Raw genomic sequence first — 16,035 nt, forward strand, 5'->3', positions numbered from 1 at the left:
TCTATAACATTGAAATTGCAAGAGATCTGTGACGATGAACTGTGTGCTTTATCTCTTCTGCTCTGTGTTCAAATATTGTGGTGGTTGGTTACACCAGGCAGAATCTTGCCAACAATGGGGACAGTTTGTACAGGAACTGCTGCTGTTCAGCCGTTCAAAATTAATTATGTCCTGGACTTGCGTGTACACGCTATGAGTCCTCAATTAACCGAGTGGATCAGGAGAGCAGTTCTATCACAGCTCTCCATTGCTGAACTTGGTCTTGTTAACACAGACTCCAAGATGGCTTTGATTTCATTGGACATTCTAGGCCTGCAGATTAGGTGACAAAAAGGAATTTGTTACTTTTAACAATCATACTTCAGTTTATTCTTTTAATTATCCCCAGTTGCTTTTGTTTTGTTAAAGTTTCTATTAAGTTATAGAGAGTAACAGACAGAAATGCTGGAGGAACTCAGCAGGCAGCATGTATGGATTGCAATAAAGAATCAATGTTTCAGTCTGAGACCCTTCATCAGGATTAAATTATTCATTAATTTTTGATGGATGTTAAATGTGTCTGAATAATAGAGATGTTTTAAAAGACAGTTGAAATCCATGAGGGTTCTACAAAGGGCAGAGTTTCACCTCCAGGTTTGTCTTCTGTTGAAGACTGTCAGGCGTTCTAGAGTCTTGTCTAACACCTCATCGGTGTTGGAAGTGCTAAGTTTGGAAAGCTATTTCCGTGATTAAGGAACGGTACTCGGACCATTGTCTTCACTTAGAAATAACTTTCAGATCGGAAGCTGGGAAGTACTGTACACAGATGGCAGTAGAAGTTTTGAGCAATCTTCATAACGGGGTTTGACACTTTGTCAGTGATTAAGGGAGAAGGGAGTTAAGTCACATCAACTATATCGTTAAATGATGAACATGCTCAAGAGTGTATATTCCTGGTCCTTAAAAATTGTTTGTTTTTTGTGTAGTGAAAGTTATCCTGATCACAATGGAGAAGATGTTGCAATGAAAACTTCAGAGGTACCTTGTAGAAATCTGGAATATAATGAAGAAACAATGGAGCTTGTGCTTCCTTCTGGTTGGTACAAAGTCATGAATCATTTTTACCAAGCATTTGTTTATCTGTATTAGGCCATGTAAGTCCATCTTTAAATGAATAAAATTGAAAGGGTTAGGGATACCACCTCAATAGATAATGCTACTTTGCATAAATTGTTATGAACAAAATACCACTATTTGTAGGAAAAGCTAAAGACTCCTGCCAGATCTGTGAGGCATTTCTCAGGTACCATGAACCTAAGGAATGCAGGCAGGCATAGGCCATACATGATGGCTTCATTAATAGGATCATGATTAATCATGACCTTGGCTCCACTTCCCTGCTTTCTCCCCCATGAAGTTCAGTTTTCCTATGAACAGTGCCTGAAATTGTTTTCTAGTTGTAGAATCCCCAAGGGGTCAATATCTCAATATCCATCCTTTCAATCCCCCAATAGTTTTAATTTTGACGCATTTAATTTAAAAACGAAATAAACTGTGTGTGAAACCTACTGTGGCATTTGTATTCCACTTTCAGTGTGTGTGTAAAAGTTCAAAAGTTCTATGGATTCTGGTTTCTTGAGCTTTGATTAAAACATGGTTTAATATGGCAAACAACAGGAATTCTGCAGATGCTGGAAATTCAAGCAACACACGTCAAAGTTGCTGGTAAACGCAGCAGGCCAGGCAGCATCTCTAGGAAGAGGTACAGTCGACGTTTCAGGCCGAGACCCTTCGTCAGGACTAACTGAAGGAAGAGTTAGTAAGAGATTTGAAAGGAGGAGGGGGAGATCCAAAATGATAGGAGAAGACAGGAGGGGGAGGGATGGAGCCAAGAGCTGGACAGGTGATTGGCAAAGGGGATATGAGAGGGTCATGGGACAGGAGGCCCAGGGAGAAAGAAAAGGGGGAGGGGGGGCCCAGAGGATGGGCAAGGGGTATAGTCAGAGGGAGAAAAAGGAGAGTGAGAGAAAGAATGTGTGTATAAAAATAAATAAAGGGTGGGGTACGAGGGGGAGCTGGGGCATTAGCGGAAGTTAGAGAAGTCAGTGTTCATGCCATCAGGTTGGAGGCTAGCCTGACGGAATATAAGGTGTTGTTCCTCCAACCTGAGTGTGGCTTCATCTTTACAGTAGAGGAGGCCGTGGATAGACATGTCAGAATGGGAATGGGATGTGGAATTAAAATGTGTGGCCACTGGGAGATCCTGCTTTCTCTGGCGGACAGAGCGTAGGTGTTCAGCAAAGCGGTCTCCCAGTCTGTGTCGGGTCTCGCCAATATATAGAAGGCCACATCGGGAGCACCGGACGCAGTATATCACCCCAGCTGACTCACAGGTGAAGTGTCGCCTCACCTGGAAGGACTGTCTGGGGACCTGAATGGTGGCAAGGGAGGAAGTGTAAGGGCATGTGTAGCACTTGTTCCGCTTACAAGGATAAGTGCCAGGAGGGAGATCAGTGGGGAGGGACGAATGGACAAGGGAGTCGCGTAGGGAACGGGAGGGAAAGATGTGCGTAGTGGTGGGATCCCGTTGGAAGTGGTGGAAGTTATGGAGGATAATATGTTGGACCCAGAGGCTGGTGGGATGGTAGGTGAGGACCAGGGGAACCCTATTCCTAGTGGGGTGGGACCACAACACGGTTTTATCCCCCCTTGTTCAATCCCTTCTTACCTATGTTCGTGACACTTCTCACACTCTTAAACTTTTGGATGATTTTAAGTTCCCTGGCCCCCACCGCTTTTTCACCATGGATGTCCAGTCCCTATATACTTCCACCCCAATCAGGAAGGTCTCAAAGCTCTCTGCTTCTTTTTGGATTCCAGACCTAATCAGTTCCCCTGTACCACCACTCTGTGTCTAGAGGAATTAGTCCTTACTCTCAATAATTTCTCCTTTGGCTCCTCCCACTTCCTCCAAACTAAAGGTGTTGCTATGGGCACCCGTATGGGTCCTAGCTATGCCTGCCTTTTTGTTGGCTTTGTGGAACAATCTATGTTCCGTGACTATTCTGGTATCTGTCCCCCACTTTTCCTTCGCTACATCGACAACTGCATTGGCGCTGCTTCCTGCACGCATGCTGAGCTCGTTGACTTTATTAACTTTGCCTCCAACTTTTCCCCTGCCCTCAACTTTACCTGGTCCATTTCCGACACCTCCCTCTCCTTTCTAGATCTTTCTGTCTCTATCTCTGGAGACAGCTTATCCACTGATGTCTACTATAGACCTACTGACTCTCACAGCTATCTGGACTATTCCTCTTCTCACCCTGTCTCTTGTAAAAATGCCATCCCCTTCTTGCAATTCCTCCGTCTCTGCCGCATCTGCTCTCAGGATGAGGCTTTTCATTCCAGGACAAGGGAGATGTCCTCCTTTTTTAAAGAAAGGGGCTTCCCTTCCTCCACCATCAACTCTGCTCTCAAATGCATCTCCCCCATTTCACGCACATCTGCTCTCACTCCGTCCTCCCGCCACCCCACTAGGAATAGAGTTCCCCTGGTCCTCACCTACCACCCCACCAGCCTCTGGGTCCAACATATTATTCTCCGTAACTTCTGCTACTTCCAACGGGATCCCACCACTAAGCACATCTATCCCTCCCCCCCCCCCTCTGCTTTCCATAAGGATTGCTCCCTACACAACTCCCTTGTCCATTTGTCCCCCGCATCCCTCCCCACTGATCTCCCTCCTGGCACTTATCCTTGTAAGCGGAACAAGTGCTACACATGCCCTTACACTTCCTCCCTTACCACCATTCAGGGCCCCAGACAATCCTTCCAGGTGAGGCGACACTTCACCTGTGAGTCGGCTGGGGTGATATACTGCGTCCAGTGCTCCTGATGTGGCCTTTTATATATTGGCGAGACCAGACGCAGACTGGGAGACCGCTTTGCTGAACACGTACGCTCTGTCCACCAGAGAAAGCAGGATCTCCCAGTGGCCACACATTTTAATTCCACATCCCATTCCCATTCTGACATGTCTATCCACGGCCTCCTCTACTGTAAAGATGAAGCCACACTCTGGGTAGCCAGTCTGGAGGCTACCCAGACGGAATATAAGGTGTTGTTCCTCCAACCTGATGGCATGAACATTGACTTCTCTAACTTCCGCTAATGCCCCACCTCCCCCTTGTATCCCATCCGTTATTTATTTTTATACACACATTCTTTCTCTCACTCTCCTTTTTCTCCCTCTGTCCCTCTGACTATACCCCTTGCCCATCCTCTGGGTTCCCCCCCCCTTGTCTTTCTCCCTGGGCCTCCTGTCCCATGATCCTCTCATATCCCCTTTGCCAATCACCTGTCCAGCTCTTGACTCCATCCCTCCCCCTCCTGCCTGCTCCTATCATTTTGGATCTCCCCCTCCCCCTTTCAAATCTTTTACTAACTCTTCCTTCAGTTAGTCCTGAGGAAGGGTCTCGGCCTAAAACGTCGACTGTACCTCTTCCTAGAGATGTTGCCTGGCCTGCTGCGTTCACCAGCAACTTTGATGTTTAATATGGCACTGGTGATGCCCAGTGACTACCTATTAATGGCAAAAAAACAAAACAAAATTACTAAATACTTCATTAATAACAATCAATGCTAACAATAGAGAGGCATAGGCAAAAAGTGGTCGAGGCAAGCCAAGGCGGAGGTGGGGTTGAAGCAGAGTCAAGGCAACTTCGTGGTATCTCCCAAGAGTGAGGAAAGTCCCAATGTCTGATTGATTTAAGTGCCGAGCCGAATTGGAAAGGATGTGTACAGGCTGAATCATGGTGGTGGGGTTCAGCAGTCCAGAAGCAAGGAGCGACCCGATGTTTGGATAAGTTACGCGCCGGGCCAGATTGAAAAGGTCTGGGTGGTGGGAACGAAGGCAAGGCAAGAGCGTTGCTCCCTGCTCTGTGACATTTACTCAGCTCTGCACTGAACTGAGGCTGTGGCCTACTCCAGCTGCAGTGATGCCTGGCTTCGTGTCTTTTTGTAAAACTTTAGGTTTGATGTTATTTGCTTACTTTTATTGTTTGCATGATTTGTTTTTTTTTCTCTCTGAGGATTGGCTTTTTTTAAAAAGTGGTTCTTTTGAGGTTTCTTCGTTATTGTGGCTGCCTGTAAGGAGAGGAATCTCAAGGTTGTAGAATATATACATATTTTGATAAATATACTTTTAAAATGTTCAAGAAACTCTGGGTCACACAGCATCTTCAGAGAGAAATAGACAGTCAGTCCTCTTGACCCAAAGTATTGATTGTCCACTTTCACAGATTGTCACAGATGCTGCCTGGCCTGCTAAGTTCCTCCAGTATTTTTTGAGTTGTTCCATATTTCCAGAATCTGCAGTCTCCCTGGTGTCTACATTATTTGATTAGTTTTCTCTTGTCCTTTATCCCAGCTGTTTCCTTCATTCTTACCAAGCAATGGTTTGATTGAATCTGTATTCTTACTTTTTACATACACTACACCAAGGTTGTTAAGTAAATATTAGTAGTACTTAAGTGATTCAAACCAGTCTTGGTGGTTCCTGCTCTCATGGCCGATGGATTGGGCTGCTGCGTCATAGAGCGCAGAGCTGATATAGGGTCCACTGTTGTTCCATGGTATTTTCTGAGCTTAGACAAGGTTCCAACTCCCATAGTTTCTCAACTGGGATGTGTCAAAACTCACTTCTTGCTTCTGTGTTTCTCAGGCGGTTGCAATTTAGTCGCTTTTTATTAGGTTTTTGCAGCCACAAGGGGGGACGCACTTTCATATGGAGCTTGGCCACAATCATACGGTGGTCAGTCCAGCACTTTGCACCTCTCATGGCACGGGTGATAAGAACATCCTTGATGTTACTATGTCTCACAATGATGACGTTGATCATGTGCCAATGTTAGAGCGAGGGTGCATCCACGAGGTCTTATATTTTGCCTTCTGCTGGAAGACGGTGTTGGTTATGGTAAGGTTCTGCTCAGAGCAAAGAGTAAGTAGCCTCATGCTACTTGCATTCACCTTGCCAATACCATGCCTTCCTAGCGCTCCACTCCATATCCTGTTGTTCTGTCCCACCCTAGCGTTGAAGTCCCCAAGCAAAAGGACCTTATCATTCTTAGGGATCCGGCAAAGAGCTTCATCCAATGTCTGATAAAAGCCAGCCTTGGCCTCATTCTCAGATGGCAAAGTTGGTGCATAGGCACTGAGAAGCGTGGCAAAACGTTTCTTTGCTGGGGGATATGAAGGGTCATTAGTCTTTCACTAATGCCAACAGGTGTTTCTGTAGGACTTGGTAGAAAAGTGTTCTTGACGGCCAAGCCTACTCCGTGGAGATATTGTCCACCTGGGGGGAAACCTTTCCAGAATAACTCAGACACCATCCACAACTTGCTTAAGGACTTGCACAAAGCACACCGAGCAACTTTAGACAACCCGTCATCCACCAGCATCAGACAGCATTGGCAGGCAGCTCGGAGGAAAGTGCAAAAGGCAATACGGGCCATACAAAATGAGTGGTGGGCTGAAAAGGCACATGAAATCCAGTCCTTTGCTGATAATAATGACATGCATAAATTTTACAATGCTGTCAAAACCACCTATGGCCCAATAAATCGATGTGTTACTCCCCTGAAAACAGCAGATGGTCTAACACTTCCGAAGAATCAAAATACCGTTCTGCTGAGGTGGGCTAAGCATTTTAACACCCTGCTTAATCAGGACTCTGACGCAGTACTTAGTGATTAAAAATACTTAATTTTTGAGATGAGTGGTAGAATATGTCAGTGACTTGTATTTTCTAGGTTTGGACCTAAAATATCGACTGCATTAATTGACAATGTTGGAATTGGTCCTTGATAATGCACTGCAAGTTCAAGAAGGAAATAATAATGCTTTTTAATTAAAAATACCTAAATTTTGAGAGGCATTGATGTGGAACACTTGGTTGTTAATTTGACGATACTAATTTTGCTGGGGACTAATCTTGCAACACTGGGTTGTTAATTTGACTATACTAATTTTGCTGGGGACCAATCTTGCAGGTAAACAGTACAATCACACAATTTAAAAATTCTGCAAACCTTTATATTGCATCAAACTGAATCATTCATTGCCACTGATTTAACCACCTTTCTTTCTGTATTGAATCTCAGGTGCTAGAATTGGTCACCGGTCATTGCTGAGATACTATAAACAACACTTTGGTACCTCTAGAGCGGTGGCTATGACTGGAACTCGTCGTGTCCTGGGAAGATTGCTACAGCAGTACAAGGCTCTTGGTTGGACAAGTGAGACTGGTAGGTGTCTTCAAGCCTCCTGTGCAGTAATCTCAATCTTTTGCTCTTTTCAGCCATGAAAAATCTAAGCTATCGTTTATAGATGTATCTTTCAGAAATTATTCACTGTCCATCTTGAAGTAATCGATATAGATATGACTTTTCTATTCTATAGTTACTGCCTATTATGCTGCTGGCATTTAGGGAAGCAATGAAGTTGTTTCCATTACAATTTATTTGACCAGTCAGGGTTGTTGGCTCTGAGCTGAACCCCCAAACCTGGAGGACTGGTGGACCACTCACAGCCTGCACTCTAGCCTTTGACCTGTTTGGCATGGGTGACCCTACCAAGAGTCAAAGCACAAGGCCCTGACTCCAGCCAGCATAGCCCTTCTAGTCATCGAGGCATGCAAGTCTCCAACCCCTATGACAAGGTTGTGGTCCTCTTGGAGATTTCCATTGTATAAATTATATAAAATGTTAATGAGGTCATTCAGACCAAGTAACACACAAAAAGAGGAAATCAGTGGGTCACGCAGCATCTAGGAGAGAAATGACTGTTGATATTTTGGTCAAGACTTTTGATATGACCTGAAAGATAGAGGTGAGATAGCCAGTACAAAAGGGTGGAGTTAGGTGATAGATGGATCCAATTGAGAAGGAGAGAAAGACATGGGGGAAGGGAGAATGGTAATAGCGACAGAGGGTGGGAGGTGATAGGTGGAAGTGACAAAGGCTGAAGTAGTCTTCTAACATGTATACTGCTGCCTTATGTTTTGCCATTCTATCAACTTCATCTCATCATTTTAACATAGCTCTGACTCAATACGGCTGCAGAAGGACCTCTTTGCTCTTGTACTCAATTCCCCTTGTTATGAAGGCCAGCATGCCATTAGCTTTCTTTACAGCCTGCTGTATTTGCATGCTTGCTTTCAGTGACATGTACAAGAACACCTAGATCTCGTACTTCCCCTGACTCCATTTAGATAATAATCTGCCTTCCTGTTCTTACCACCAAAGTGGATAACCTCACATTTATCCACATTAAACTGCATCTGCCCACTCACCCAGCCTGTCCAAGTCACCCTGCATTCTCATAACATCCTCCTCACATTTCACACTGCCATCCAGCTTTGTGTCATCGGCAAATTTGCTAATGTTACTTTTAATTCCCTCATCTAAATCATTAATATATATTGTAAACAGCTGCGGTCCCAGCACTGAACCCTGCAGTACCCCACTGGTCACCGCCTGCCATTCGGAAAGGGACTCGTTAATCGCTACTCTTTGTTTTCTGTCAGCCAGCCAATTTTCAATCCATGTCAGTACTCTGCTCCCAATACCATGTGCCCTAATTTTGCCCTCTAATCTCCTATGTGGGACTTTATCAAAGGCTTTCTGAAAGTCCAGGTACATTACATCCACTGGCTCTCCCTTGTCCATTTTCATAGTTACATCCTCAAAAAATTCCAGAAGATTAGTCAAGCACGATTTCCCCTTCGTAAATCCATGCTGACTCGGACCGATCCTGTTACTACTATCCAGATGTGTTGTAATTTCATCTTTTTATAATTGACTCCAGCACCTTTCCCACCACGGACGTCAGGCTAACCGGTCTATAATTCCCTGTTTTCTCTCTTCCTCCCTTCTTGAAGAGAGGGACAACATTAGTCACCCTCCAATCCACAGGAACTGATCCTGAATCTATAGAACATTGGAAAATGATTACCAGTGCGTCCACGATTTCTAAAGCCTTAAGTACCCTGGGATGCAGACCATCAGGTCCCGGGGACTTATCAGCCTTCAGACCCAACAGTCTATCCAACACCATTTCCTGCCTAATATAAATTTCCTTCAGTTCATCCAATACCCTAGGTCCTTTGGCCACTATTACATCTGGGAGATTGTTTGTGTCTTCCCTAGTGAAGACAGATCCAAAGTACCTGTTCAACTTGTCTGCCATTTCCTTGTTCCCCATAATAAATTCACCCGTTTCTGTCTTCAAGGGCACAAGTTTGGTCGTAACTTTTTTTTTTTCCTTTTCACATACATAAAGAAGCTTTTACTATCCTCCTTTATATTCTTGGCTAGTTTACCTTCGTACCTCATTTTTTCTCCACGTATTGCCTTTTCAGTTACCTTCTGTTGCTCTTTAAAAGTTTCTCAATCCTCCGGCTTCCCACTCGTCTTTGCGATGTTATACTTCTCTTTTATTTTTATACTGTCCATTATTTCCCTTGTCCCCTTCTCCCCTTAGGATCTTTCTTCCTCTTTGGAACGAACTGATCTTGCACCTTCCGCATTATTCCCAGAAGCACTTGCCATTGCTGTTTCACTGTCATCCCTGCTAGGGTATTGTTCCATTGAACTTTAGTCAGCTCCTCCCTCATAGCTCCATAGTTCCCTTTGTTCAACTGTAATACTGACACTTCCGAGTTTCCCTTCTCCCTCTCAAATTGTAGATTAAAACTTATCACATTATGGTCACTACCTCCTAATGGCTCCTTTACCTCAAGGTCCTTGATCAAATCTGGTTCATTGCACAACACTAAATCTAGAATTGCGTTCTCTCTGGTAGGCTCCAGTACAAGCTGTTCTAAAAATCCATCTTGGAGGGACTCCACAAACTCCCTTTCTTGGGGTCCAGTACCAACCTGATTCCTCCAGTCTACCTGCATGTTGAAATCCCCTGTAACAACTGTAGCATTACTTTTGCGACATGCCAGTTTTAACTCTTGATTCAACTTGCACCCTACATCCAGACTACTGTTTGGGGGCCTGTAGATAACTCCCATTAGGGTCTTTCTACCCTTAGAATTTCTCAGTTCTATCCATACTGACTCTACGTCTCCTGATTCTATGTGTCCCCCCTTGCAAGAAACTGAATATCATTATTCACCAACAGAGCCACCCCACCCCCTCTGCCCATCAGTCTGTCCTTTTGATAGGACGTATACTCTTGAATATTCATTTCCCAGGCCCTGTGCACTTGAAGCCATGTCTCTGTTATTCCCACAACATCATACTTACCAATTTCCAACTGTGCCTCAAGCTCGTCCACTTTATTTCTTATACTCCGTGCATTCATATACAATACTTTTAATTCATTACTCCCCTCACCTCCCATATCAATTCCTATTTCACTTGGCCATAGTGTATGATCCCCTCTCGAGCTTTCTGCTCTGTTGATTCTGCTGTCTTTCTTATTCTCACTTTCCCTTTATCTCCATCCTTATATTTCCAGTCCGTCCCCTTCCCCCCCACTACTTAGTTTAAACACACCGGTGTTGCAGAGGCAAACCTGCCTGCCAGACTGCTGGTGCCCCGCTTATTAAGGTGCAACCCGTCCCTTTTGTACAATTCATCCTTACCCTGAAACATACCCCAATGGTCCAAGAATGTAAATCCTTGTTTCCTGCACCAGTTCCTCAGCCACACATTCAGATCCATTATCTCCCTGTTCTTGCCCACTCCAGCACGAGGAACTGGAAGCAAACCAGAGATAACCACCCTGGAAGTCCTGCTTTTCAGCCTTCTTCCGAGTTCTCTGAAGTCACGCTGTAGAATGTCTTTCCTCTTCTTCCCCACGTCATTTGTGCCAACATGCACCATCACTTCCTGATGTTCACCTTCACTCTTGAGGATTCCCTGCAATTAGTCCGTGATATCCTGGATCCCGGCACCAGGGAGGCAACACACCATCCTTAAATCTCGCCTGTTGCCACAGAAACCCCTTTCTGTACCTCTCACTATGGAGTCCCCTACTACCACGGCTCTGCCTGACGTCTGTCTCCTCGGCTTTGCTTCAGCGCCAATTGTTGATTTGCAGACCTGACCACCTCTCAGGCTGGCATCATCTTCTGTCCCGACAGCTTCCAAGAGGGTGAACCTGTTTACGAGAGGCACATCCCCCGGGGTCTCCTGTATTTCAAGCATCCTTTCCTTGCTCATCGTTGCCCCCCCCTTCTCTCTTCCGGTATCCTCGGTGTAATGACATCACTGTAGGTCCTGTCCAGAAAACTTGCGTTTTCCCGGATGAACCTAAGGTCATCGAGTTGCTTCTCCAGAAAGCTGAATCTGGACACATTTTCCACAGGTGTAGGAGCCAGAGGCACTATCAGTGTCCCTGACCTCCCACATCATGCACGCAGCACACTGAATCAGCCCAGCGGTCATCTCTTCACCACTTCTCACCCTCTCCAACTGTGGCGTAGTCTCCTCTCTCAGCCTCTGCTCGCCGAAGCCTCTCGAGCCAAAGCACAAACTGCTGTCTTTTAAGTACTCCCGCTGCCTCATGGACTGACTTTCACGTGCTTGTGCAGTCCTGTCCCGATCAACCGCCGAGAAAAATGTTTTCCTTCATCCAGTTACCTACCTGCTTGCTGAGCTCTGTGTGATTTCTGTCCTACATCCGATAGATCTCACAGCTCAAATAATAACAAGATGTTAATTTTGGTAAGTGCAGGAAGATGGGCTCATAAACAATGTAATTAAATCATGCCTTCCATTAAATAATCACCAAGAGTATATTTGCAACCTGAATAAATAATTTACTTTTTCCGTAACAGTGAGCTACTCCAATAGAGGAGGCATCTATCACAAAAATATTCAACTATTGATTTTCTCAGGATAATGTATTGTATTTTGTTAACCTTCTAAAATTGAGTTTTTAAGCTTCACAGATTTTTAATTTTGGAAAAAACCTTGTGTTTTGCAAGCTAGTGCTGAATATTATGTAAGTGACTAGTAATTTGAGCTGTGCGGGGGGAGTGGAAGTTATCTTTGTTAGGGAGTACATTAAATCCATGGCATTATATTTTGTTTCATTTAAGCTATTGGTTCGGAATGCTGTTAGCTTCAATTGTTTGCATGACTTATTTTTTTCTTGTGCATAGAGCGTTAGTCTTTTTATCGTTACTTTTTTTTGTTAATTGGGTTCTTTTGAGTTTCTTGCTTCGTGGCTACCTGTGAGCAAACAAATCTCAAGATTGTCTAATTTATACATTCTTTGATATTAAATGTACTTGAATCTATTAGTGATACTTGTATTCCTAGTAGGTGCTTAGACAGATAATTACCTAAATTTCTTCAGAGAATTAATTTAATTTCTGAGGTGTTTCCAAGTGTGTGGTAACTCTTATGGTTTACATCATCAACTGTTGTTTCTTCCTTTATTAGCTAAAGAAGCATCACAGAGAAGGGAGCGTGATATGCAGTATGTGCAAAGAATGAAATCGAAGTGGATGCTAAAGACAGCAACGTCCAACAATGCAACAAAGCAGATGCACTTTAGACCGCAAGTTATATTCTAGAAACTGGACTGTAGTTATCAGGTTGATGATGAGATGATATCAACATCAGTAATTGACTGATTTTTTTCAAGTTGCATTGTGGGGGGATTTGTGTATTTTTGTTTCTCTTACATATCACTTTCAGATCTTAAAATGTTGGGAATTGTAAAACCTCAAACCATTTCCTTTAACTTGTGTTCTACAGCACGCTGCTTATTGTAATTCAACTCAATTTTAACACAAAATAAATATTCGACATTGTACATGCCATAATTTAGTTGTTTAAAAACTGGAACACCAAAAGTAATGACCTTTAGGTGAGCAACTAATATAGTTCTGCTCTATTACATTTGTATCTTTTCTAATTAATGTTAAAGTTTATCTGTTATCTCTCTGCATCTTTTACTCTTAAGGTAACTCATAGTATAAGTGTGTCAGTGTAATTGAAATAACCCATGAACAAATATCCAAGCAGAAATCATCTATTTCACTGATATATATTCTCTCTCGCCCATCCTGTATACTTAACTGGGTTCATGCTGGTGCACAGTTTCAAATGTTCCACCTTTACCCTGGCACTTCCTTCAGATTGTCATTGATTAAATTATTTCTAGGCTGTGAAGTGCATCACTGAGCCCCAGCCTTTCAATAATGATTTACTAGGATAGGGACATCAGAGAAATGATAAGGACTTTGGTGAATTTCTTTACTATTCTATTCCAGTTTATTTAGTCAGTTTGTAGCCATTCAGTCACTTGTAGTTTCATCAACTGGATTACAGTTCACCAAAAAAAATCAAGTCGTATCTGTAAAAAAAACAAATTGCTATTTCAAATTTGATCTTTCATTAGAGCTTGATAGTTTTGATACAAACCAAAATTGTTGAATTCTAAGTTAAAATCTGAGGACTTAGTTGGAAAGATAAGGTGCCAATCCCTAAACTTTGTAAGAGGCCAAATGGAGATGGGAGTGAAACAGAAAATTAAAATGACATACAGTTGTAGGCTCAGGGTCTCCACTTGGTTTCTCAGCAGCTAGGGAAAGAAGAAATAGCTGACGTTATGGGCTAAGACCCTTCATTAGGACTCTGGTCTCAGCCCTAAATGTCAACTGTTTATTTCCCTCCATTGATGCTGCCTGACCTGTGTGTTCCTCAAGATTTCCAGCATCTGCAGAATCCATCAGGTTTCTTCCTTTTAACCTTTGGGGGTAAGTCTGGAACTCTTGCATTAACTGTAAACCTTTTTATTGTTGCTGCCTTCCAAGACAAATAACAACTACTACAAAATACTGTGAAGGCAGAACTCAACAAAACAGCCATGACTAATGTAAACAAATTTAATCTCCAAATTCTTGAAAAGATATGGAGGCAATGCAGAGGTGGGTCATAAAATTGACTCCTGGGTGAAGGCATTGACACATGAAGAGAAATTGAACAGGTTGAACCTATACTCATTTGAATGAGAGGTGGTGTTCTTGCCACATTTAAGCTTTTAAGGCAGGAGACAGTATCGCTGGGGCAAATTTCCTGCAGTGAGGTTACCTAGGGAGCATAATTTCAGACCTGTTGATTGGCCCATTTAAGAAACATCAGTATGAATTTCTTCACTGAGGGTTATGAATTTTGGATTCTGATCTAGAGGTTGCTGCTTCTAAAGATGCTGCAAACACAATTAATCGTGGTTTTTAAAAGAAAATAGTTGTCCAGAAAGTGCAGGTGAATGCTTCAGGAAAAAGGAATAAGATAATGTTCAAAAACCATTTGGAAATCTGATGGTGGAGGGGAAGAAACAGTTCATAAATTATTGAATGTGGGTCTTCAGGCTCCTGTGCTGCCTTCCTGATGGTCAGAATGAGAAGAGGGCTTGTCTTGGGTGGTAAGGATCTTTAGTGATGGATAGTGCTTTCTTGAGGCACCACCTCTTAGAGATGTAATTGATAGTGGGAAAGGATGTACCCCTGCTGGAACTGGCTGAATTTACAACACTCTTCTACCTTTTGTAGTTTAGTGCATTGGAGCCTCCATACCAGGATATGATGTAACCAGTCAGAATGCTGGTCACCATACACCTATAGAAATTTGCAAGGCTTTGGCATACCAAATCTCAAATTTTTAAAGAAGTAGCTGCTCGTATGCTTTCTTTGTGATTGCTTTAATGTGTTGAGTCCAAGACAGATCCTCCAAGATGACTCCCAGAAACTTGAAGCTGTTCATTCTTTAATGAGTGTGTGTTCTCCTGCCTTCCCATCCTGGAGTCCACGATCAAATCCTTGGTCCTACTGATATTAAATGCAATGTTGTCATTGTGAAACCACTCAAACTATATCACTCCTGTTTGCCTTCTGAGATTTTGTCAACAACAGTGCTGTCATCTGTGAATCTATAGATGGTGTTTTGACCTGTGCCTGTATTGATTGATTGTCAATGAGGAGATGTTTTCTCTGATCCATACTGATCCTGATGAGCAAGGTAATGATCCAGTTGCAGATGGAAATACAGAGGCCCAAAGTTTAGAAGATTGGTGTTTTGTGGTTGTCCAGGTGCTCCAAATCAGATTGGACAGTCCATGAGATTACATCTGTTGTAAACCTGTTGTGGTTGGCGAACTACAGCAGATCCAGGTTCTTGCTCAGCCAGGAGTTAATTCTAGTCATAATCTCTCAAAGCACTTCATCACAGTAGATGTGCTACTAGGTAATAGTCATTATGGCAGTTTACCCTGCTCTTCTTGGCACTGTGATTGCTGCCCATTTGAAGCAGGTGGAACCTCAGACTGTAGCAGTGAGAAGTTGAAGATGTCCTTGCACACTCTTGGTTGGCACATGTTTTCAGTATCTAGCCAGGTACACTCTCCGGGTCTGATGCCTTACGAGCAGGGGTTCACAACCTGAGGTCCATGGCATAAGAGAGGTTGGGAACCCTGCTTGCGAGGGTGTAACAGAGTGGTTTCTTCCCATTTATTGGGGAATGAAGAGCTGGGCAGAGGGAGTGGGAGTAGGTAGGAGGCATCATTTCAGATTAATGAGTTGTCTGTTCCAGATGGAGATAACCAATTCTTTACCCCCAGAGAAATGAGAAGGTTGTATCATTTTAATAGATTCAACACCAACAAAGTTAAATTTTTCATCTCAGGACACGCACGATCAATTTGCAAGAAAATGGAGGTGGGTTGGGGGGTGAAGGGATGACATCAGCCATGATCTTATTGAGAGGGCAAGCAAACTTGAGGGACTAAATGGGCTTCCTCCATGTATTTCCTGTGTGTATAAATGCAAGTTATTATTTAAAATTAGTCACTAATGCTAAACAGGTGCTATGATACTTTTGTGCTGACATTCAGTCCCAATAACTAACTGAAGCTAGCTGACCTAACTACAGCAGGCATACGCCACATCATAGTATTAAATGCAGTGTTAGTGATCAAGCACAATTTGATTTACAAAGCTTTCCAGTGTTGCTGTAAAAATACTGATGCTTGGCA

At 43.3% G+C, this 16,035-nt stretch overlaps 1 protein-coding gene across 1 annotated transcript in view; it reads left to right on the plus strand.

Moving 5' to 3' along the window:
• Positions 1-12,841, plus strand: part of znf622 (zinc finger protein 622) — a 28,043-nt gene extending 15,202 nt beyond the window's left edge. Inside the window, exons 5-7 of the mRNA XM_072283727.1 lie at positions 966-1,075; positions 7,140-7,283; positions 12,441-12,841. Coding sequence (XP_072139828.1) covers positions 966-1,075; positions 7,140-7,283; positions 12,441-12,574 — 388 coding nt within the window. The 3' untranslated portion in view covers positions 12,575-12,841. The remainder of the gene's footprint in view (positions 1-965; positions 1,076-7,139; positions 7,284-12,440) is intronic.
• Positions 12,842-16,035: the final 3,194 nt, after the last annotated feature.

Source organism: Mobula birostris, chromosome 19, assembly GCF_030028105.1.
Source record: "Mobula birostris isolate sMobBir1 chromosome 19, sMobBir1.hap1, whole genome shotgun sequence".
NCBI lineage: Eukaryota > Metazoa > Chordata > Chondrichthyes > Myliobatiformes > Myliobatidae > Mobula > Mobula birostris.